This window comes from Stegostoma tigrinum, chromosome 7 (genome assembly GCF_030684315.1).
Source record: "Stegostoma tigrinum isolate sSteTig4 chromosome 7, sSteTig4.hap1, whole genome shotgun sequence".
NCBI classification, from domain to species: Eukaryota; Metazoa; Chordata; class Chondrichthyes; order Orectolobiformes; family Stegostomatidae; genus Stegostoma; species Stegostoma tigrinum.
In genome coordinates this window covers 47,519,198-47,545,170 of record NC_081360.1, presented here as the reverse complement: position 1 = coordinate 47,545,170, position 25,973 = coordinate 47,519,198, and the positions used below count along the sequence as shown (strand labels likewise).

The 25,973-nt window shown below is 43.5% G+C and overlaps 1 protein-coding gene across 2 annotated transcripts in view; it reads right to left on the bottom strand.

The window, feature by feature from the left end:
- The window catches only part of wipf1b (WAS/WASL interacting protein family, member 1b), a 111,358-nt gene that overhangs the window by 17,935 nt on the left and 67,450 nt on the right, over positions 1 to 25,973 (bottom strand). For both annotated transcript variants that reach the window (XM_059647210.1, XM_059647211.1), the window contains exon 2: positions 6,138 to 6,232. In XM_059647210.1, coding sequence (XP_059503193.1) covers positions 6,138 to 6,191 — 54 coding nt within the window. In that variant the 5' untranslated portion in view covers positions 6,192 to 6,232. The remainder of the gene's footprint in view (positions 1 to 6,137; positions 6,233 to 25,973) is intronic.

Genomic DNA, 25,973 nt, shown 5'->3' with positions numbered 1-25,973 from the left:
TGTGATCAGCAGTGTTCCGCAGGGATCATTACTGGATCCAATCCTGTTTGTCATCTATATAATTGATTTGGATGAGAATACAGGAGGCACGGTCAGTATTGTGTTGTGCATGACACCAAAATTGGTGCTATGGTGAACAGTGAAAAAGGTTTCCTCAGATTACAAAGAGAATTTGCTCAATTGGGCCAATGAGCTGAAGAATGGCAGTTGGAGTTTACCTTGGATAAATGCGAGGTATTGCATTTTGGTAAAACAAACAAGGGCAGGACTTATACAATTAATGGCAGGGCCCGAGTTGTGTTGCAGAACAGGCAGACCTAGGGGTTTTCAGATATGCAATTCTTTGAAATTTGTGTCACAGGCAGGCAGGGCGTTTAAGAGGCGTTGGGATGTCATGTTGAGGTTGTATAGAACACCGGTGAGGCCTCTTCTGGAGTACTGTGTTCAGTTCTGGTCACCCTGTTACAGGAAGGATATTATTAAATTGGAGACGGTTTGGAAGAGATTTACCAGGATGTTACGGGAATGGAGGGTATGAGTTATAAAAATAACTGGGTAGACGGTGACTTTTTCCACTGGATTGTAGGAGGTTGAGGGGTGATCTAAGAGGTTTACAAAATAATGAGGGACATAGATAAGGTGAATAACAAAGGTTTATTTGCCAAAGTGGGGGTATCTATTGGGTATATTTTTAGGATGAGAGGAGAAACATTCAAAAAGGACATAAGGGACAACTTTATTTTGAAACAGAGTGTGATTATTATGTGAAATGAACTGCCAGATGAAGTGGTGGATGTGGGTACAGTTAGAACATTTAAAAGACATTTGGATAAGTTCATGAATAGAAAAGGTTTAGAGGGATATGGGCCTGGGGCAGACAGGTGGGACCAGTTTAGTTTGGGAACACGGTTGGTGTAGATAATTGGACTGAAGAGTCTGTTTCCATGCTGTATGACTCTATGCCAGGATGGTCAGTGCTTGCTCATAGGTGCACTTGCTAAAGTGTAAAACACAAGACCCACAATGGCTTGGTTGTTAAAAACATGAAGCTGAGCAATACACACCAAAACGTTCTAATTAAGGTGGCCCAGTTTGAAAAGGTTCAGTTCACAACATTTGTAGCTCCCCAACTGAGAAGTGCATCTAAGTTGAGAATTTTGAAAAAAAAATCAGCCAGAGTTTGTGAACTGTATCCTCTAGTACCCAGAAAATAACATTAGTGTGCACATGAGGAAAATCAAATTTGTTTGATCTTGTATCATCTACAGGAAAGTATGCAAAATGGTCACCTGGCAGGTAGCAATGCATTCGGCAGAGGGAATGGGGGAAGATTAGTTAATAAAAATTATCCTTTCAAATAAAAAGGGCAAATCAACCCAACCAATTTCTGCCCTCTCTCGTGTCTCTTGAAGATACTGGCTGCTCAAAGTAACATTTCTACCTTTACAGCTTCCTGCTATTGTTAGTGATGATCTCCAAATTGACCGACCGGTTCCTTAACATTTCTGCTCAATAAATTCAATAGATCTATTAATCAAATAGAATACAGGCCTGGGATAACAAAGTGTGAAGCTGGATGAACTCACGTTCAGGTCTACTTGAGTTTCTATCAGTACTGTTAGTTTGCAGCAAGATGACACAGCTACAAATAACTTGCAGACTTCTTTGATATGCAAGAGAGACTACCAGGACTCTGTCACATCATAAAAAGGTGTCCATGCTACTATCAACATCAAGTGCAGACATGGAACAAAGAAAAAAGGTAAACAAAACAGAACAGGCTTTCTCCAAAAAACAGGACTTCAATGCAGGTTCTTCTTGTATCTGAGGGAGTTGATCCAATGTAAAGTCTAGGATGGTTGATAACTGTGCCAGTTGCAGGTGGAGTGTCATATAAACGTGGAATGGTCTCAGCAGGCTTCAGTGAAATGTTGGACTTGGAAAAAAATGGATAATGCTTCCAGAATTGGCCAACGTAGCAACACCTTATACATATGTAGGGACAGATGGGTGCAGTAGTAGAAGATGAATTGCATCTGTTAAAACTTCACTGTAAAATAAGTTAACATCTTCAGGACAGTAAGAGATAATCGTGACACAAGAGACTGCAGCATGCAGAAGGAAACCAACAAGACAGAAAGACCTTCTTGACTTTTCCCTCACCAAACCAACTGTCGTTGAGGCATCTGTTCATGACAATATTGACAGGAATGATCTTCATTTGATGTGATAAAATTTTATCTTCACACTGAGGACACATCTTCATTGTGTTGTGCAGGTTAAACATGGTGAGGGAATCAAATAATGAACTTGGGAAGGATATTCAGCAGACAGTGGCAAAAGAAATTCAATCGTAAAAAGTAAGAGGTGATGCATTTTGGGAGGGTTAACAAGACAAGAGAGTACACATTGAGTGGTGAGGATTGCAGCAAGTAGAGGATCACAGGAACCTTGGTGTACACTTCTGGTTGGCAAACAGTTGGAATGACATAATGACAAGCAACATGGATACAAAATTGACAGAGTCAGGGAACAGAAGTAATGGGGTTAATAGATATATTTCAGGCTAGAGGAAGATATGTACAGAGTTCCCATAGGAATTGGTACTTGTATCCTTGTTTTTCCTGATTTAGATCATATTAATGATCTTCTACTTGATGGAGAGGGGACAATTTCAAACTTTGCAGATGACAGAAAACTTTGGAGAATCGTAAACTATGAGGAGGGCAGTGTAGAAATTTAAAAGAACTTTTAAGAAAAACATTGGATGAGTGGGCGGATAGGTAGCAGATGAATTTCAATGTGGATAAGTGTGAGGTGACATACAAAGTAAAGACTAATCCTGCAAAAGGTGTGAGTAGGAGGAGAGAGACCTGAATGTATGTTTGCATAATTCATTCAAGATAAAGGAGAGGTGATGCAAAGCATTGTCAATAAAATATTCAATATCCTGTGCTTCAGTAATAGTGCCTAGAGTATGAGAGCAGGGAAGTTATCCTTAATTTGTGTAAGGCACAATCAAGATCTCAGCTGGAACACTGTACAGTTCCGTGCACCACACTTTAGGAAGAATATGAATACAATGGATAGAATGAAGAAGCAGCTTATGATACTAGATCCAAGGATGAAAAAAAATCCTCAGTCATGAAGATAAATCGGAGACACTGTTACTGTTTCCTTTGAAGAGAAGGATAAGAGGAAACCTGACTGATGGTTTCGAAATCATGAGGGGACTGGACAGAGCAGACAGGTTAAAAACTGTATCAGAGATAATGGGAACTGCAGATGCTGGAGAATTCCAAGATAATAAAGCGTGAGGCTGGATGAACACAGCAGGCCAAGCAGCATCTCAGGAGCACAAAAGCTGACGTTTCGGGCCTAGACCCTTCATCAGAGAGGGGGATGAGCTGAGGGTTCTGGAATAAATAGGGAGAGAGGGGGAGGCGGATCGAAGATGGAGAGAAAAGAAGATAGGTGGAGGGGAGAGTATAGGTGGGAAGGTAGGGAGGGGATAGGTCAGTCCAGGGAAGACGGACAGGTCAAGGAGGCGGGATGAGGTTAGTAGGTAGGAAATGGATGTGCAGCTTGGGGTGGGAGGAAGGGATGGGTGAGAGAAAGAACAGGTTAGCGAGGCAGAGACAGGCTGGGCTGGTTTTGGGGTGCAGTGGGGGGGGGGGGGGGGGATGAGCTGGGGTGGTTGTGAGATGCAGTGGGGGGAGGGGAGATTTTGAAGCTGGTGAAATCCACATTGATACCATTGGGCTGCAGGGTTCCCAAGCGGAATATGAGTTGCTGTTCCTGCAACCTTTGGGTGGCATCATTGTGGCACTGCAGGAGGCCCATGATGGACATGTCATCTGAAGAATGGGAGGGGGAGTTAAAATGGTTCGCGACTGGGAGGTCAGTTGTTTATTGCGAACCGAGCGGAGGTGTTCTGCAAAGCGGTCCCCAAGCCTCTGCTTGGTTTCCCCAATGTAGAGGGAGCCACACCGGGTATAATGGATACAGTATACCACATTGGTGGATGTGCAGGTGAACCTCTGCTTAATATGGAAAGTCATAATGGGGCCAGCGATGGGGGTGAGGGAGGTGGTGTGGGGGCAAGTGTAGCACTTCCTGCGGTTGCAGGGGAAGGTGCCGGGTGTGGTGGAGTTGGAGGGCAGTGTGGAGCGAACAAGGGAGTCGCGGAGAGACTGGTCTCTCTGGAAGGCAGACAAGGGTGGGGATGGAAAAATATCTGGGGTGGTGGGGTCGGATTGTAGATGGCGGAAGTGTGGGAGGATGATGCGTTGTATCCGGAGGTTGGTGGGGTGGTATGTGAGAGAGAGTGGAATGCCTCATCCTGGGAGCAGATGCGGCGGAGGCGGAGGAATTGGGAATAGGGGATGGAATTTTTGCAGGAGGGTGGGTGGGAGGAGGTGTATTCTAGGTAGCTGTGGGAGTCAGGGGCTTGAAATGGATATCAGTTTCTAGCTGGTTACCTGAGATGGAGACTGAGGGGTCCAGGAAGGTGAGGGATGTGTTGGAGATGGCCCAGGTGAACTTGAGGTTGGGGTGGAAGGTGTTGGTAAAGTGGATGAACTGTTCGAGCTCCTCTGGGGAGCAAGAGGTGACGCCGATACAGTCAATGTAACGGAGGAAGAGGTGGGGTTTGGGGCCTGTGTAGGTGCGGAAGAGGGACTGTCCCAGGCCCCAAGGTGACCTTCCATATTAAGCAGTGGTTCACGTGCACATCTGCCAATGTGGTATACTGTATCCATTGGACCCGGTGTGGCTTCCTCTACATTGGGGAAACCAAGCGGAGGCTTGGGGACCGCTTTGCAGAACACCTCCGCTCGGTTCGTAATAAACAACTGCGCCTCCTCGTCACGAACCATTTCAACTCCCACTCCCATTTTTTAGATGACTTGTCCATCATGGGCCTCCTGCAGTGCCACGATGATGCCACCCGAAGGTTGCAGGAACAGCAACTCATATTCCGCTTGGGAACCCTGCAGCCCAATGGTATCAATGTGGACTTCACCAGCTTCAAAATCTCCCCTTGCCCCACTGCATCCCATAACCAGCCCAGGTCGTCCCCTCCCCCCCAGTGCATCACACAACCAGCTCAGCTCATCCCCACCCCCCACTCCATCCCAAAACCAGCCCAGCCGGTCTCTGCCTCCCTAACCTGTTCTTCCTCTCACCCATCCCTTCCTCCCACCCCAAGCCATACCTCCATTTCCTACCTACTAACCTCATCCCACCTCCTTGACCTGTCCGTCTTCCCTGGACTGAACTATCACCTCCCTACCTCCCCACCTCTACTCTCCTCTCCATCTATCTTCTTTTCTCTCCATCTTCGGTCTGCCTCCCCCTCTCTCCCTATTTATTCCAGTTCCCTCTCCCCATCCCCCTCTCTGATGAAGGGTCTAGACCCGAAACGTCAGCTTTTGTGCTCCTGAGATGCTGCTTGGCCTGCTGTGTTCATTCAGCTCCACACTTTGTTATCTTGGATTCTCCAGCATCTGCAGTTCCCATTATCTCTGATACATATAGAGGGTTCTGCGTCAATGCGTGTTCCAGCGACGCAAATTGGATATAACGAGACTGGCAAATAAGAGAGCAATATTTCTTAAATGTGAACTCGTGTTGGCTATAACGTAACTCTATTGGTGCACGGAGGGCTACATGTCCACATCGCATGATTGTTTTGCAGGCTTTGTCCAGAACATGTCCAGGGACCATCTACCCCTGCATTTGCAACACAGCAACCTCAAAACCTGCTCCCCCATCAAATCTTCTTGATTTTTTTTCCCCCCAAGGTAAGGTGGTAGATTTACATTTATTTCATTATTAGATATAAATTCATCATTTATTCAAACTGTGCTGACTTTTGTGTTAGGCTTTTGAGCGATTTTGCCTTTTTTTTATTGGTGGTCTGCGCCTAACCCTGCTTTTCTTGTAGGCCCCGTTACTTCTACAGAGCAATTTTCTATAATGTCATGTCGTGCAGGAACACAACTATTGCATTATAGCAGAACCAACCGTAACACTACATTACAGCAGCATCTTTAAGAAAGTGACATTTTGTTTCCATTACTTGCATAAGAGCTTTACATCGTTAAAAATACCAAACAGCATTCAGACATCCTCACCTGTGAATATGTTGGAGGAGGAGGAGGACCAGGTGGGGGAGGAGGCGGAGGCATCTCCTGGATTCAATATGTGTACTGGATAACCTTTCAAAAACCTAAAAGACAGAAGAAATGTTATATTCCAGAGGTCTACTTCAATAAGCTTCAAAACAGGCAATCTAAGTATATGTACAAACATGCACATTAATAAATAAGTGGAGCTCTCATATAATCACTAGACAGTTTCATCTACAGATACATTTCTCCATTTGCTACCCAGATATACAACTGGCATTGCAAGTTGAATGTACATCACAGAAACAAACACCTCAATTTTTATTTCCTTTTCAGAAATTGAGTGTTTTCTATATGTTGCCCCATCTGCAACACCAGTAGTTGGTGCAAAGTTGGAAACCTGCCCAACTGTTTCTATACTGTCGATAAATGTAATACATTCTGACTGCTACTATGTTTAAAAAGGTTATGCTGATTTAACATGAAGTGAAAGGAAATCACAAGGGAGGTATTTTTTAAAAAATATTGAGCTTCTTTCATTAGATCAGTGCTCATCAATTGTTATTTCAATTTGGACCTGTTTTCGGTGTTTGCACCCATAAAAAACCTAGCTAGTTACCATGATAATAAAAAGTGTGAGGCTGGATGAACACAGCATGCCAAGCAGCATCTCAGGAGCACAAAAGCTGACGTTTTGGGCCTAGACCCTTCATCAGAGAGGGGGATGGGGAGAGGAAACTGGAATAAATGGGGAGAGAGGGGGAGGCGGACCGAAGATGGAGAGAAAAGAAGACAGGTGGAGGGTAGAGTATAAGTGGGGAGGTAGGGAGGGGATAGGTCAGTCCAGGGAAGATGGACAGGCCAGGGAGGCGGGATGAGGTGGTAGGTAGGAAATGGAGGTGTGGCTTGAGGTGGGAGGAACGAATGGGTGAGAGGAAGAACAGGTTAGGGAAGCAGAGACAGGCTGGGCTGGTTTTGGGATGCAGTGTGGGGAGGGGACGAGCTGGGCTGGTTTTGTGATGCAGTGGGGAGAGGGGAAGAACTGGACAGGTTTTGGGATGCAGTAGGGGAAGGGGAGATTTTGAAGCTTGTGAAGTCCACATTGATACCATTAGGCTGCAGGGTTCCCAAGCAGAATATGAGTTGCTGTTCCTGCAACCTTCGGGTGGCATAATTGTAGCACTGCAGGAGGCCCATGATGGACGTGTCGTCTGAGGAATGGGAGGGGGAGTTGAAATGGTTCGCGACTGGGAGGTGCAGTTGTTTGTTGCGAACCGAGTGGAGGGGTTCTGCAAAGCGGTCCCCAAGCCTCCGCTTGGTTTCTCCAATGTGGAGGAAGCCACACCGGGTGCAATGGATACAATATACCGCATTCAAACAGATGTGCAGGTGAACATCTGTTTGATATGGAAGGTCATCCTGGGGCCTGGGATGGGGGTGACGGAGGTGGTGTGGGGGCAAGTGTCGCACTTCCTGCGTTTGCAGGGGAAGGTGCCGGGTGTGGTGGGGTTAGAGGTGAGTGTGGAGCGGACAAGGGAGTCGCGGAGAGAGTGGTCTCTCCGAAGGCAGACAAGGGTGGGGATGGAAAAATGGCTTGGGTGGTAGGGTCGGATTGTAGATGGCGGAAGTGTCGGAGGATGATACCACCCCATCAACCTCCGGATACAATGTATGTGAGGACAAGGGGGATCCTCTGGGGCGGTTGTGGCAAGGGCAGGGTGTGAGGGATGTGTTGTGGAAAACGCGGGAGATGCGGTCAAGGGCATTCTCGACCACTGTGGGGGAAAAGTTGTGGTTCTTGAAGAACTTGGACATCTGGGATGAGCGGAAGTGGAATGCCTCATCCTGGGAGCAGATGCGGCAGAGGCGGAGGAATTGGGAATAGGGGATGGAATTTTTGCAGGAGGGTGGGTGGGAGGTGGCGTATTCTAGGTAGCTGTGGGAGTCCGTGGGCTTGAAATGGACATCAGTTTCTAACCCTCCATCTACTGACCCCTTCACCCTCCTCCAACATAAGTTATTCTCCTGGACACCACCCCCAGGCCTCCTACCCTCCCTCGACCTCTTCATCTCCAACTGCCGTCGAGATATCAACTGCCTCAGCCTCTCCACCCCTCTCACCCACTCCAACCTCTGCCCTGCAGAACAGGCAGCCCTCTGTTCCAACCCCAACCTCACCATCAAACCTGCAGACAAGGTTGGCGCAGTGGTAATATGGTGCACCGACTTCTACATCGCTGAGGCCAAACGCCAACTCTCCGACACCTCCTCCTCCCGCCCCCTTGATCATGACCCCACCCCCCAGCACCAAACCATCATCTCCAACACCATCCATGACCTCATCACCTCAGGAGACCTCCCACCCACAGCCTCCAACCTCATTATTCCCCAACCCCACACGGCCCGTTTCTATCTCCTTCCCAAAATCCACAAACCTGCCTGCCCTGGTCAACCCATTGTCTCAGCCTGTTCCTGCCCCACCGAACTCATCTCCACCTATCTGGACTCCATTTTCTCCCCTTTAGTCCAGGAACTCCCCACCTACGACCATGACACCACCCACGCCCTCCACCTCCTCCAGGACTTCCAATTCCCCGGCCCCCAACACCTCATTTTCACCATGGACGTCCAGTCCCTTTATACCTGTATTCCTCATGCAGATGGCCTCAAGGCCCTCCGCTTCTTCCTGTCCCACAGGCCCGACCAATCCCCCTCCACCGACACCCTCAACCGCCTAGCCAAACTCGTCCTCACCCCCAACAACTTCTTTCGATTCCTCCCACTTCCTTCAGACAAAAGGGGTGGCCATGGGTACCGGCATGGGCCCAAGCTATGCTCGCCTCTTTGTAGGTTACGTGGAACAGTCCCTCTTCTGCACCTACACAGACCCCAAACCCCACCTCTTCCTCCATTACATTGATGACTATTGGCGTCGCCTCTTGCTCCCCAGAAGAGCTGGAACAGTTCATCCACTTGACCAACACCTTCCACCCCAACCTCAAGTTCACCTGGGCCATCTCCAACACATCCCTCACCTTCCTGGACCTCTCAGTCTCCATCTCAGGTAACTAGCTATGAACTGATGTCCATTTCAAGCCCACTGACTCCCACAGCTACCTAGAATACACCTCCTCCCACCCATCCTCCTGCAAAAATTCCATCCTCTATTCCCAATTCCTCCGCCTCCACTGCATCTGCTCCCAGGATGAGGCATTCCACTCCCGCACATCCCAGATGTCCAAGTTCTTTAAGGACCGCAACTTCCCCCACAGTGGTCAAGAACACCCTTGACCGCGTCTCCCGCATTTCCCGCGACACATCCCTCACACCCCGCCCCCGCCACAACCGCCCCAAGAGGATCCCCCTCGTTCTCACACACCACCCTACCAACCTCCGGATACAACGCATTATCCTCCGACACTTCCGCCATTTACAATCCGACCCCACCACCCAAGACATTTTTCCATCCCCACCCCTGTCTGCTTTCCGGAGAGACCACTCTCTCCGTGACTCCCTTGTTCGCTCCACACTGCCCTCCAACCCCACCACACCCGGCACCTTCCCCTGCAACCGCAGGAAATGCTACACTTGTCCCCACACCTCCTCCCTTCGCAACAAACAACTGCACCTCCCAGTCGCAAACCATTTCCACTCCCCCTCCCATTCTCTTGATGACATGTCCATCATGGGCCTCCTGCACTGCCACAATGATGCCACCCGAAGGTTGCAGGAACAGCAACTCATATTCCGCCTGGGAACCCTGCAGCCATATGGTATCAATGTGGACTTCACCAGTTTCAAAATCTCCCCTTCCCCCACTGCATCCCTAAACCAGCCCAGTTCATCCCCTCCCCCCACTGCACCACACAACCAGCCCAGCTCTTCCCCCCCACCCACTGCATCCCAAAACCAGTCCAACCTGTCTCTGCCTCCCTAACCGGTTCTTCCTCTCACCCATCCCTTCCTCCCACCCCCAGCCGCACCCCCAGCTACCTACTAACCTCATCCCACCTCCTTGACCTGTCCGTCTTCCCTGGACTGACCTATCCCCTCCCTACCTCCCCACCTACACCCTCTCCACCTATCTTCTTTGCTCTCCATCTTCGGTCCGCCTCCCCCTCTCTCCCTATTTATTCCAGTTCCCTCCCCCCATCCCCCTCTCTGATGAAGGGTCTAGGCCCGAAACGTCAGCTTTTGTGCTCCTGAGATGCTGCTTGGCCTGCTGTGTTCATCCAGCCTCACATTTTATTATCTTGGAATCTCCAGCATCTGCAGTTCCCATTATCTCTGTTTGTATGTGGTATATTGTATCCATTGCACCCCGTGTGGCTTCCTCTACACTGGGGAAACCAAGCGGAGGCTTCGGGTTCGCTTTGCGGAACACCTCCACTCGGTTCGCAACAAACAACTGCACCTCCCAGTCGTGAACCATTTCAACTCCCACTCCCAATCCTCAGAAGACATGTCCATCATGGGCCTCCTGCAGTGCCACAATAATGCCAACCGAAGGTTGCAGGAACAGCAACTCATATTCTGCTTGGGAACCCTGCAGCCCAATGGTATCAATGTGGACTTCACAAGCTTCAAAATCTCCCCTTCCCCTACTGCATCCCAAAACCAGCCCAGCTTGTCCCCTCCCCCCACTGCATCACAAAACCAGCCCAGTCTGTCTCTGCTTCCCTAACCTGTTCTTCCTCTCACCCATCCCTTCCTCCCACCTCAAGCCGCACCTCCATTTCCAACCTACCACCTCATCCCGCCTCCTCGACCTGTCCATCTTCCCTGGACTGACCCATCCCCTCCCTACCTATACTCTCCTCTCCACCTATCTTCTTTTCTCTCCATCTTCGGTCCGCCTCTCCCTCTCTCCCTATTTATTCCAGTTCCCTCTCCACATCCCCCTCTCTGATGAAAGGTCTAGGCCCAAAACATCAGCTTTTGTGCTGAGATGCTGCTTGGTCTGCTGTGTTCATCCAGCTCCACACTTTGTTATCTTGGATTCTCCAGCATCTGCAGCTCCCATCATCATCTCTAGCTAGTTACCATACTCACGTAACTGGCACAGAATGACACAGACTAGAGAAAAAAAATCAGGAAATACAAATGGAGGCAGATTAATTTATCTCTTTTTGCATACTTCTGGAATTCTTCTGGGTGCTGTTTCTAAAGGCAGCCAAGTCATATATTGTCAATATAGTAGCAAAATAAATCACTCTCCCACAATTGTACTACAGTTTTTGAAAATAAAGATGGCATAGAACTCTTCTCTGCTTATCCAGAAACACACATTCAGATATTCCTTTTTGTTTAACTATATGATTAATATAAAACTGTAAACTTTTAGATAATTAATTTGAAAAAAATTGTTTCGAGAAAGTACATGGACAGAAACACAACAAGTTAATCAGAAAATCTGAACTGTAATTATTCACCGGGGTAAAGTTGACAAGACCAAATGCTTTAGAGGCTAAATGCATCATCTATTTCACCCACAATCTCTCAGAGGTCTACTGCTTGCTATATGCCATGATAATTGTGAATAGCCATTAGTGATAAGTTTGAAATGTATTGCAGCTATAAAAAGAACTGCATGAACTAGCTTGTCCAAGCGCTTAGACAAAGTGGTGGGTTCTATAGAGCATATTCTAGAAGGAAATTAAAGCAGAGCGCTTTAGGGAAGGAATTCCAGAGTTTAAAGCCAGCATTGTTGAAAATGAAGTTGTCAAAGATTACCAAAGGAGCATTAGTCTGGGAATACGGGTTACTGGTCCAATGACATTCCCATTATTAAATCATGACTGCCTCCAAGTTTGCACAAGAACTTCATAATTACACTACATAACATTATAAATATGAAAGTTAATATTCTGTCTACTCACAAGGATGGTATGTCTGAATTCAGTAGATAGATGAGATTTGCAGGTGATAGTGTTGTGATAAAACCACATGCATATTGACAATGTTGTAAACAATTTAAGAGTACTCTTTCGTGTTTTAATGCATTAGCCCAGGAGGTAGTCAGATGTATGTCTGAAATCTTCTATAATAATTTTTTTTAACATGTTCTAAAATAATTCATATTATTTGAATATATTACTTTGCTCTACCATCAAATGCAGCATATTCATTTTCAGTTTTCCTTTTGTTTTGAGTTGCCATTACATTTTAACATGAGAATTATAAGTAAATAATGTAGCATATTACCTGTACTTAAGACTGATTTACAAAGAGAAAAGGTGTAAACAAGAATTATCAGTCTGTTTCAAAGCAAAAGAGTTTCAGACAGGTTAATCAGGCAGCAAACAAATACGGATACTGCTTTACCAACAGTAAGACTCTGTTGGAACAACAGTGAGTGGGGAGGAAGGATAAACACGGACAGCAAGGCAACATATATCAGAAAGAATGTGCTTGTTCTGAGAGATTTCACAGAACTGGAAAGCAAAGTGGCTCATGAAGTAAAGACGACAAATTTCAGAAATGATTTTGACAGCTTCCTAAGAACAATATGTTACAGAAGAAACTGTAGCTTTAATAATGAGTAACAAACAACAATTGGGCACATCTAGAAAATAATGGTGATCAAAGCTTTCTGGAAGAGAAAGAAAAGTCATAAACCAGGGAAACTTTGAAGAAGTGGGAGGTATGTGAGCTATATGGACTTCAGCAAAGCATTCCACAAAGTTCTACATGGCAGACGGGTCAGTAAGATTAGATCACATGGGATCCAGGGAGACCTAGCTGACTGGATACAAAATTAGCTTTACGGCAGAAGACAGGATGGTGGTGGAGGGTTTTATCCCCCCCTCAGACTGGAGACCGGTGACCAGCGGGGTGCCACAAGGATCAGCACTGGGTCCAGCGGTTTTCACCATTTACATAAATGATTTGGATGTCAATACAGCAGGAATGGTTAGTGAGTTTGCAGATGACACCAAAATAGGTGGTGTTGCGCACAGTGAAGGTCAACTCAGAGTACAACGGGGCGAGGAGTAGCAGATAGGAGTTTAATTTTGATAAATGTAAGGTTTTGTATTTTGGTAAAGCTAACCAGGGCAGGACTCATACAGTTAATGGTAAGGTCCTGGGTCCTGTTGCTGAACAAAGAGACCTAGGACTGCAGGTGTATAGTTCCTTGAAAGTGGAGTCATTGGTAGACAGGACGGTAAAGGCAGCATTCAGCATGCTTGTTTTCATTGATCATAGCAGCTGGGATATCATCTTGTCATTGTATATTAGTGAGGCTACTTTTGGAATACTCCATACAATTCTGGTCGTTCTTCTGTAGGAAGGATGTTATTAAACTTGAGATGGTGCAGAAAAGATTTACAAGGATGTTGCCTGGACTGGAAGGTTTGAGCTAATAGCGAGAGTTTGAATAGGCTGTGGCTTTTGCTCTGGAGTGACAGAGGCTGAGGTTTGATGTTACAGAGGTTTATAAAATTAGGAGGGGCACGGATAGGGTGATTAGGCAAGATCTTACTCCCAGGGCAGGGGCAATCCAAAACTAGAGGACGTAGGTTTAAAGTGAGAGGGGAAACATTTTCAAGCAGAGGGTGGTGTGTGTATGGAACGAGCTGCCAGATAAAATGGAGGAGTCAGGTGCAATTATGATGTTTAAAAGGCATCTAGATGTGTATATGAATACGGAGGGTCTAAAGGGATATGGACCAAATGGGGCTAAGTCAGATTGGGATGGCTGGTTGGCAGGGAATAGTTGGACCAAAAGAGTCTATTTCTGTGCTGTATAATTAAACAATGCTGAACCATTAATCCATAGATGAACCATGGGAAGCACCCAAACAGATATTTTGGGGAAAAGATGATGATTAAACACCCCTAAGAGGAAATGCTCAACTTGCAAGTTAGGCAACCAAAGTCAATAAAAAGGCAGTATTTAAGTAAAGAAAAAGGTTTACACAACTGCAATGAGAAAAAGACTGGGGGTTACAATGCAATAGAGAGATACAAAAAAAAGAACTATAGGAAGGATTACCAAAACTAAAAGTTAGTGTTTAACAAAAAATTAACGGGGCATACAAACTAGGAATAACATGACATTCGTCCCCTCAAACATGCACTACCATTCAATAAAATCACAGCCAAGTGAACTACAACTTCAAATCCACATTCACATATACCTTGATAATCTTTTACCCATTTGCTTACTAAAAATCTATCCACCTCCGCTTCCATCAGTGTTACAAAAACAGGGTAAAACAGGGTTCCAAAGACTCATGAACATCTAAAGAAAGATTTCACTTAATTTATACTTTAAGTGGACAACTCCTAATCTTTATACAGTCAGCATAGTTCTAGTCTTCCCGTAACAGGAAACTTCTCCTTCACATTTAACTAGTCAAGAATCCTCAGGGATTTACAAGTTTAAATAATCACCTCTTATTTTGCTGAGCTCTAGCATTTTTCAGCTTTTCCTCATAAGACAGCCCACCCATTCCAGATATTAGTTCAGTAATTCTTTTCTGAAAGGCATCAAATCCCTTTACCTTCTTCATTTTCTGAGGTGGTAAATATTGTACACAGTATAAAAGATGAATTCTCATCCGTGTCATGCATACCTGAAACATAATTTCTCTAAATTTTACATTAACGTTCCCTCCAAAATGTATAATACTTTGTTAGCTTTCCCATGGGAAAAGTGCAGGGAAATGGGGTTAGCGTGGCTGGACTTTTTGGTTGACATGGGCCAGTTTGGGCCGAAGGGCCTGTCCCTGTGCTGTAGGATTCTGACTCTATGATTATAGTATTTTTTGTGATTTTGCAGGTGGAAACCTGGATTTCTCTGCATCTTAGAGTTCTACAATTTCCCCACCAGAGATAACCTGCTCTTTTATCTTCCTGTCAAATCACAAAAATTTTACTTTTCCCACAATACCCCACTTGCCAGATCTTCGCTCACTCACTTAAACTATCTGTATCACTTTGCATGCTCCTTGTGCCGTCTTCACAGCTCACTTCCCTACATAGCGTTTTGTCATTAGAAAATTTGGTAACCATGCCTTTCGTCCAAGTCATTTGTATACAAATGTTTAGCAGTGGAGGTCCAGGCACATTCCTCTGGTATACCACCCTTTATATCTTGATGCTCTGAAAAAGATTCATTTATTCCTACTCTTTGTTGGTCAGCCAATCTTCTATCCATGCCAATGCTACCCCCACACCATGAGCTTTCATTTTACACAGCAATCTTCGTTGTGGCACTTTATCAAAAACCTTCTTAAAATCTATGTATCTACAGTATGCTGACTAGCTCTTCTTTAACCAAATCACATGTTACTTCCTCAAAGAGCTCCAGAGGATTGGAAACATAATTTCCCTTTCTCAAAACCAAATTGGCTCTGCTAGATGACCTTGAACTTTTCAAATGTCTTTGCTGCCATTTCTTTTACTAAGCTTATAACATACTATCTGTGACAAATGCTTAGCCAACAGGCCTCTGGTTTCCTGCATTTGGTTTGCCTCCTTTTTTGAATAAAGGAGTTACATTGCAATCTTCCAATCTAGTGGGACCTAGCCCAAGCCAAGGGAGTTTTGGAAGTTTAAAACCTATGCATCAACTATCTCAACAGCCAACTCTTTTAAGACCCCAAGGTGAAATCCATCAGGGCCTCCAATTGTCAGTCCACTGCTCCAATTTACTCAATACCACTTCTCTGCCGATTGTAATTTTCCCCGAGATCTCCCCCTTCCTTCCTGATTTGTCACTGCCTCCAAAACATTGCTTCTATCCTCTACAGTGAAGTCTGAAGCAAAATATCTGTTCAATTCATTCGCCATTTCCACATTTTCCACTGTAAAATTTCCAGTCTTACATTCTATTGGATTAACACTCACTTTGTTAATACGTTTCTTCTCCAAATCCTTCCGTAATATCTTACTATCTATTTCGATATTTCTAGCTAGTTTTTCTTGTACTTTAAACTTTTCCTTTATTACTTTCTTTGTGATTCTTCTCAGGAGTTTATGATCAGTCGAATATTCTGACCCAGCCCTGTCTTTGCACTCTTACGTGCCTTCTCTTTTAGTCAAACACTAATCTCTAACCTTCTGCTCTACACTTAGCCACAGATGGTGGGTCCATCCCTGAGGATTTTTCTTATTTATTACAATGTATCCATTCAGTGAATTCTGAAATATTCCCTTAAATGTCTGCCATTGTAACTCTACTGAGCTATCCTTCAACTTCATCTGCCAATTCACTTTAGCAGCTCTGCTTTTGGTCCCTCACTTGTTTAGATTTTAAAGCAATATATTCTCTGATCCAGTCCTGTCATCCTCAAACTTACTGTAAAATTCATTTATAACATTATTGCAACTACATGGGGCATGTTCACTGCAATATCATGGAAGAAAATCCCACAGACTTCACACACATCTAGCCTGTTTCTGTGATAGATCCGAAATCAATTCCAATCAGCTCCAATGAATCTACTTCTTTTTCTGACTGCCTGTCTTGAGGTCCTCACCTCACCTGCTCTTCTCAGTGATGCCATTTTATTTTCTCCTTTACGTGCCACTATCTGCCTGTCATCTTCTCATTCCCCCCTCTCTCTCCAGAGCAATTACTGATGAGCAATAATCAACAAGACCCATACCCTTTGAATGAAAAAAAATGTGGTGTGAGCACAAGTGCAAATCTCTTTCTTTAACACTAATTTTCGATAGGTATTTACAAAGAGAAAGTAATTTTTGTCTTTAGTTTATTAGTTATTTCAGAATGTTTATCTCTGCTTACAAAAATAACAAAGGTCAACTGGCTCCATTTTGGTAGTGCACAATCATTAAGTGCTGCTAACTGAATTTAAACTAATCTGAATTAGTTTGGTTGTTGCAGCTGAATTAAAACTACATAAATTGAAATGCAGTGCCAGAAACAAACGAACATTAACTGTTCTTCCACTTTTACATTTGCATCAAAGTAAGGTACCGGAGGTGGGGGGGGTCATATTTGACTAAAGAGTGGCAACACTATCAATTACTCTAAAGTCCTAAACTTTGGGATTCACAGAAATAGTTTGAGTTCTCAAATTGTGAATTTTTAACTCCAGTTTTTGATATAAACATGTACCATTCAATACTTTACAATAAAAATTAACACCACCTTCCAATTGCTAATGGTTTATGCTGTGGTTTGCACACAAAAGGCAGTTGTGTACTCAAATCTCCAAATGTAAAGATGTTATCTATATAGACTGTGTATCAGCTCTTATTGACAAGTTGCATGGATGAACACGATTCAAAATAAAAGTTCATTATGCACACAAAATTATAATGTAAAATTTTGATTTATTTTTGAGAATAAATCTCAATCTTTGTTTTCAATTAATTTTATCATGGAAAATGACTGAAGGATGGTGTTCTTTTGAAGACCTCTGCTTGCCAGTTAAAAGTGGTCAACAGGAAGAACAATGCTTCTGAATTACCACAACTGCCTGGCCATTTGTGGGGTATCAGCACTTACATGTAGTTCCTTGCTGTATTCTATGCCTTACTTAAATGTACTAAAAATTTGGCAGAAAATAAAAACAAATCAAAATATGATCAAAAGGACTTCTGTACAGTGATCTTTCTAGAAGTTGGTCTAAAAATTGGAGACATACATTGGTGTATTACAAAATTTTTAAATAAAAGCAAAAGAAAGCTAATTACTAAACAGGTGCTGTGGTATTGCACAGCATGGTGGTTCAGGTGGATAGCACTGTTACTTCACAGCACCAGGAACCCAGGTTCGATTCCACCTTTGTGCAAACTCCACACAGTCCATCACCCATTCTTCCCATGTCTGTGGGGATTTCCTACAGGAGCTCCAATTTTCTCCCTCAGTCCAAAGATGTGCAGATTAGGTGGTTTGGCCATTCTAAATTGTCCATAGTGGGATTTGTAGGTTAAGTGGATTACCACGGAAAATGCAGGATTACAGGGAGTGGACCCGAGTGGGATGGTCTTCAGAAGCTTAGTGTGACTTCTTGGATGAAATGGCCTGCTTCTGCACTGTAGGAAGTCTATCCAACTCATTTTTTCTTATGGGTGAATATGAATTATGGAACTGCACGGTGGCTCAGTGTTTAGCATTGCTGCCATGAGCACCAGGGACCTGGGTTCAATTCCAGCCTTGGGCAATTGTCTGCTTGGAGTTTGCACATTCTCCCAGTGTCTGCATGGGCTGTCTCTGGGTGCTCCAATTTACTCCTGTAAGGTATGCAGGTTAGATGGATTGGCCACACTAAATTTGCCCATAGTGTCCAGGGATGTGCAAGTTAGGTGCATTAGCCATGGGAGGTGCAGGGTTGCAGGGATAGTTTTAGATGGGTGGGGGTGGGGGAAATGAATCTGGGTGGGATACTCTTCGAGGGTTGGTGTGTGCTTGTTGGGCCAAAAAGGCCCATTTCCACAGTGCAGGGATTCTACGGATTCTATGGAATACAATTAACTTAGCTTAAGTATAGATCACTTGTTACTTTCAACATGATTTCAGAGGACATTGGATGATTATTTGGATAGAAAAAAGTGTGCAATGCTATGGGTTGGTGGGGGGGGGGGGGGAAGCAGTAGAACTAGATAATGACGTCTGATGGAAGAACCTTTACAGATATGATGGGCCAAATGGCCTCTTTCTGCACCACAAAACTGTGATTGTATCATAAGCAATCAACACAATACATACTTTAAAAAAAAATTGCAAAGCTCAAATATAGCCTTTTAACTGGATTAAAATATCCCAGTGCACGTAATGGCATGAAAAAGACGAATATTTCAGAAGTAAAAAGGACCATAGAACTGTGAGGAAGTAGTACAGGTATTAGTGTATTTAAAGATAACAAGTCTCAACATAAACATGAAGCAGGGTATGACAGCAAACTTTACATGACAGTATTAACATATATACTAAATTTAGTGGATTTAACGATAATCATTTAGTAGTCCAAAAGAATTAGGCAAGTTATAAATTGAAGAGGTCCTGTATTCAGAATTCTATAAAATGTGCATTAACTGCACGAAAGAAGCTGTCAAACGTACCACGCTTCTGTCATTGGATTCACTTATAAACACAAAAAACAAGGCTTGTGTTTTGTCAGCATTTAAAATATTTTAACTTGTTTTTATAACCTATTTCATTTACTAGCTCTACTTTTGTCACCAAACGTGTGTGGAGCGAGCATATTATAGGAGACATTACGATGCCAGTTGTGGTACGAGAGCTTTTTTAAAGTCAGTACATCAAGAATTCAACAAGAGGGCAGTTCCTGGGCCAAATATTCAGAAGTGAGTCCAGGCAGATGGAAGGTTATCAGTAGGGGCTGCATTTTGAAGATAGTGACTAAAACTCAATTAGACTTAGGATAGTTATGGGAAAGGATAAGGATTGGCTAGGAATTAAAGTTCTAAACTGGAGTTAGGCTAATCTGACTAAGTAAAATATGATTTGGCACATGTGGACTACAAGCAGCTACTTTCAGATACAACAGTATTAAAGCACTGACAAGCATTCAAAGAGAAAATTGAGAGAGTACAGCGCAAATACGTTCCTATGAATACAAAGGGTGGCCCCAAGACCTGAGAAGCCCTGGTGTCATGGAATGTAAAGGCTAGGATTAAGAGGAAAAAGAGGGACTTTGACGTTAGATATTGAACGTTTAACATGACAAAGTCCTTAGAGAAATATAAAAATGTGCAGGAGGAATCTTAAAGAGGAAATTAGAAAATTAAGACAGTGTATGAAAAAGAAAGAGACACAGAGGAGGGAGAGAAAGTAACAAGAGCACAAAAGGGGGGCAAGGATTGAGTTAACTAGGAGTGTTGATGAGGGTAATGCATTTGATGGCTAACTAACATGTATTTTATAAAGGTATTGATAAGCCCCCCCCCCGTTAATGGTTGTATTAAGGGTTTGAACAGAAATGTCTCCAATTTATCCAAATCCATCACTTTGCGAATTGCCATGCCTTTGTTGGCAAGGACACAAATCCACAGGCTCTGGTACAGCCAAGAGGTTGGTAGGCTTTGTTCAATCCCGGACTGTAGTTTGATGAGTACCTTGACCGAGTATGGCATTTTCCACTGACTGCGTGCAGTCCCCATCACCCCACTAATGATGGGTCCCTTCAACTTTCAGACTTGACCATTTTGGTGGGAGTACGTGCGGCATATTTGCTGCATAAGCTGATGGCATATGCTTTAGGTATGGTATTGACATGGCTTGGTGCTATACAGTGATATGTCTACCCCCTTTACAGTTTAGCAGGCTGCATTGTGCCTACCTCTCCCTCCATGTTAAGGGATAATACAAGACTTGGAGGCCAACAGCCAGTAAATTAGCACTGAACAGCTTATGCAGTGAAAATCAATGCAAGCTATTGTGATGATTTTGTGGCTTTAAGAGGTGTTTTTGTTCTGGTTATTTTTAGGAGAGAAACTGAATGATAAGTGATGAGGTGCCTGTGGTAATGTAAACAGCTTATGAGGCCTTGGGGTTTTCTTTTAAAAAACAGTTGGAACAAAAGAAGCAATCTGGATGGTGTAGCCAACTCTCTCATACCAGGATTTCTAGCATTTCATTTTCACTTTTACGCTCAGCAGAAGCTATGTTTTCCCTTCTTTTGGCTACAGCTAGATGCTGGGTTTCTATTCCTATTACAGGCACTGCATGTGAGAAAATCTAAATTTCTGAATTTGCCTTTGTCCAAGGGGTGTGTTTATTGGGTGTTACTATATTGGAACAGTTAGTAAGCAACAGTTAATATGTCTATTTTTTTGTTAAGTTTTCTAATAGAGTTATTATTCTAAGTTCTGCTTTCTCTTGCACTTTAACTATAATGTTTGAATAAATTGTGTGGTTTTGCTTAATGTCAACTAGTTTAACCAGTCAAATTGCATTTGGAACACACCACTTTACATTTCCATTCAAAATAAGCAAAAAGTTAGGGTCTAGGCTACTTTCTAAAAGTATTCTGAGAGAGTCTGTTCGGGTCCATAACACTAAAGAACCTGACAGTCTCCAAATAAACGATGTGTGAGTGAGTCCTAAGAAATGAACTAAGAGTTGCATTCATTTTGATGCAAGAGATGCGTGTGTGCAGTGATCTGGCAGAAGCATGCAAGTTATACGTGTCTCTGAAATCTACAGCAGGCCTGATAATGTGGTCAGGATGCTGGTTTGATGTTGACACCTCGCATGGATTAGACATGCGGAACAGCATCCACAGAACATGCAGGAATGTTGTGAAGATAGAATTTAGTGACAAGAGACCTGGATGAAGGCCTGGACAAAAATGAACTTCTGCTGTCAGGTAACTGGTCCAATTTCAATGTTGGGAATTGGCGCCATTTGTGTCCTGGGGAAGACAGTAGACGGGAAACTGTGAAATGAGGCAAGCTGGATTATTGCAGAGATGCAAATCATAGAAATATAGTAGCTGCCACTCAATACTAAACGTATGACACAAACATAGGTGGAGGGACAGGTAGTGTTCAGGAGATGGGGAGACCGCAAAAAGGACTCGGACAGACCGGACGAGTGGGCAAAGAAATGGCAGATGGAATATAAATGTGGGAAAATGTGAGGTTATGCACTTTGGTAGAAAGAACAGAGGCATAGACAATTTTCAAAACTGAGAAAGGCTACGGAAATCTGAAGCACAAAGGGACTTGGAAGTCCGAGTTTAGGATTCTCTTCAGGTGAATATGCAGCTTCAGTTGGCAGTTAGCAAGTATAATGTGAGCATTCATTTAAGGACAGATGGAATTCAACAGCTGAGATGTACTGCTAAGGCTGTACAAGACACTGGTCAGACTGCATTTAGAACATTTTGAACCCTGTACTTAACGACAGTCTAGCATTGGAGGGTGTTCCAGAGGGGGTTCAAAAGGAAGGATCCCAGGAATGAGGGGCTTATCATATGAGGTGCAATTGAGGACTCTGGATCTATACTCGATGGAATTTAGAAGGATGTGGGGTGATCCAATAAAAAAAATCTTACAGATTACTGGAGAGGCCTGGATAGAGTAGATGTGGAGAAAATTATTCCACTAGTAAGAGTGACTAGGGCCCACGGGCACAACCTCAGAGTGAAGAGATGATCCTTTCGATCTGTGAAACCCATTGGCACAGGAGATTGTGGAGGCCAAGTCATTGAGTGTACTTAAGACAGTTCTTGATTGGTAAGGGGTTCAAGGACTACAGGGAGAAAGCAGGAGAATGGAGTTGAGAAACATACCAACTGTGATCAAATGATGAAGCAAATTCGATGGGCGTTATGGCCTAGTGATACTATCACATGACTAATTCACAGATACAGGTAATGTTCAGAGTGCCCAGGTTCAAATTCCAAAAATGGCAAATGGTGGGATTTGAATTCAATATTAAAAAAAATATGGAATTAAGAGTCTAATGGTTACCATTGTCAGGAAAAATAATGCAGCTGGTTCACTAATATCCTTTAGGGAAGGTAACTGCCATTCATTCCTGGTCTGGCTGACATGTGATTAACTTTGGCCAATTAGGAATGGGCGATAAACAATGGACTACATTCCATGAATGTATTTATAAAGAAACTTTGCAAATTTATGAGCTAGTCGATGAAGCCTTACTTAATTCGGTTTTATTTTCCCCAGCTTTCTAGCCATCGTCCACTCCCCTCAAGTCTTGGGAAGTTTACTCAGGGTAACATGTACATATCATTGCCCAATTGATTGGGATGCAATCATACATGCCCCTATTGTCACATTATTCCTAAGTATCTCTCCTCTCATTACATGCACATTTAAACTGTTTTTGTGCTCTCTGCCACTCCTTGAGCCAAGGTGGTTCTCTCTTTATCCAACTGCCATTTTCTCATACCTCAAGTAAATTTTCTCAGTCCAATTTACCAAAAGTACTATTACCAGCTTCTATCATCTTTCCCGATCATCAAAGTAACATTCTAAGCTTCTATGGTCTTTCTTTTTGCTCTACTTTTCCCATTCCTTAGGCCACTTCCACACAAGTTTTGTTACTTAATTAACTCGGCAACTTCATGCTGTGGATGGAAATTATTTTTGTTCTGAAAATTCTAGCTCACAGCAACTGAAATCATCTCCAGGAGAACTTAGTAAAACTATTTGAGGGGGACAATACATGTGGATGTGCGTACACCACACAATGTGCCCCAAGCTACTGACACTGACAATCCACCTCAATGATGGAAGATGAGTAAAATGGCAGTCAAATGTTCTACAACTTACACTACAAGTTACAGCAAGCCTTTTTTGAATTGACAGCACATTGTACAAAAAACATTGACTATCGTCCACGCTCACTTGAAGTGGACACCAGCAAAAGTATACCCACTGTGTGACCATGTACCATCTGCAAAAGGAACTGCAGCAGCTCCCTAAGACTCCTTCAAAAAGCACCTTCCAAAGCTAAGACCTCTGCCACCTGAAGGACAAGGACAACAAATGTTTGGGAACACCACTATTTCCAGATTCCCTCCAAACCACACACCTTTCCACAGAACTCTCATTGTTCTTTCATTGTGGTGGAGTCAAAATCCTGGAACTTTCTTCCAGGCAGCACTTGTAACACTGCACAAAATGGCCTGCTATAGTTCAAGTAGATTGCTTAATAACACCTTCACAAGGGCAATTAGGAATGGAAATAAAATGCTGAACTTGCCAGTAAAATTCTCATTGCATATAAGAATAAACAGGCTTTAACACGAATGAAAAATAGGGAACTACAAATGGAGTCATGAAGCAAAGAAGATGTGGAAGTAATGTTGAGAAAGTACAAAACAACAAAAATTTAAACCCATTGTCTGCCTATATGCCCATAGATTGTATTTTTTAAAACTTTCAGTGATGAGGGTCACGTCATTTCAACAGTAGTCTGCATTTATATGGTGTTTATTGAGGAGTATCAACACAAACAACTTAATGCTCTGCAGCACAATAACAAATTAAAGTAGATGTAGCCATATGATCCCTCAAGATTGCACTGCCATTCAACATTATATCTGATCTGACTGTGACCTCAACTCTATTTTCCTGCCTGTTCTTCATCGTCCTCAACTCTTCAGTAGTTCGAGATTGTACGTCTTTCAGGTTTGACTATATTTAGTGATTCTGCCTCTACTGTCCTATAAAATATAGGACTCCAAAAGATTCACAACTAGCAGAGAAGAAAATCCACATCAGCTCACTATTAAATGAGTGACCTCTTATTATGAATTTACATACCTGGTTCTAGGTTTCTCCAAGAGGGAAAGTAGCCTCTCAGCCGCTAACCAGTCAAGCCCCATCAATCTTCTGAGTTTCAATAACATCTCTCATTCTTCAAAGTCCATTGTGTACAGGATTGATTTGCCCTTTCTTATAAAGAGGAGCCCCTTTATCCCACTAATCAAGCCAAGTGAATCTTCTCTGAACTCTCTTGGTCCACAAATTAAACCGAAGCATATAATTTTCAAAAAGAGAGTGTTGTCAGTCAGCTAACTGAAGTACCATGGATATGTCTCTCGTTTCACTGAATGAGTGACCTTTCAACTTCCAAGTTACTATATTTATCATAAAGTTATGTTTCTAGTCACAGTTTGGCCAATTATGACTCCTATCTAACAGCAACAGGGTTGAATCTTCCTTGCTCAATTAGAAATAGACAAACAGTAGTCTAGCTAATGGCATATCCACTCACACCCATTACTTCAACTTTAAACATAATTCTGAGTTATGTGGCCTTCAAATCAGTGTGAATTTGCCATGTCTTGAGCCCAGCTCAGCATGTGGCCCTGAGTGAGCACAATGGATAACATTCCCACAGACTACTTCCACTGATAGCTTATGGCACTCGCCTCAGCCTAACCTCATTCTATAGTTTAGCCTTGCTAACCAGAATTTCTCACAATTCCGCCGATCTAATCCTTTATAAACAGAGTAACCGTCCACACATTTCCTTCATTTCTTTAAAGTACCTCTGAACGTTTGGGGTACTGCAAGGATTCGTTAGATTGGTCCTTAGAGGGTTATCCTACAAGGAGATGAGAGAATATGAATCCAGTTTGCTTGGCAAGTTTAGAAGAATGAGAGGTCTATAAGATTATGTATGATGGCATTGAAAAATACAAGATTCTAAAGAGCAGACTCAAATTTTCTTCCCCTGGCTGGAAATTTAAAATGCAGGGGCACATCTAAGGGACAATTACTTAGGACTTAATAGATTATGAGCAGACACAGAAAGACTTTCAATCTCTCAGGAGAGTCAAGGGCATACAGAGCAGGTAGGAATATGGAATTAAAGCTGGAGATCAGCTATAGAGATAGTAGGAACTGCAGATGCTGGAGAATCTGAAACAAGGTGTAGAGCTGGATGAACACAGCAAGCCAAGCAGCATCATAGGAATAGGAAAGCTTTCCAGCTCTTATGATGCTGCTTGGCCTGCTGTGTTCATCCAGCTCTACACCTTGTTATCTCTGGAGATCAGCTATGTTTCTTTTGAACAGTGGAGGAACCTAGATGAGCTGCATTTTGCTCCTATTGCTTACTCAGTTTCTAATTTTGGCTACCTTGCAACTACATTGCTGTAATAGCTTTCTGTTTGTTTCTATTTATGCCACAAATTTACCCATCTCTATTTGGATGTAGACGGTCAGTGGTTAGCACTGCTGCCTTACAGTGCCAGGGACCCAGGTTCAATTCCACCCTCGAGGGACTGTCTGTGTGGAGTTTGTACGGTCTCCCTGTGTCTGCGTGGATTTCCTCCGGGTGCTCCGGTTTCCTCCCACAGTCCAAAGATGTGCAGGCTAGATGGATTGGCCATGCTAAACTGCCCATAGTGTTCAGGGATG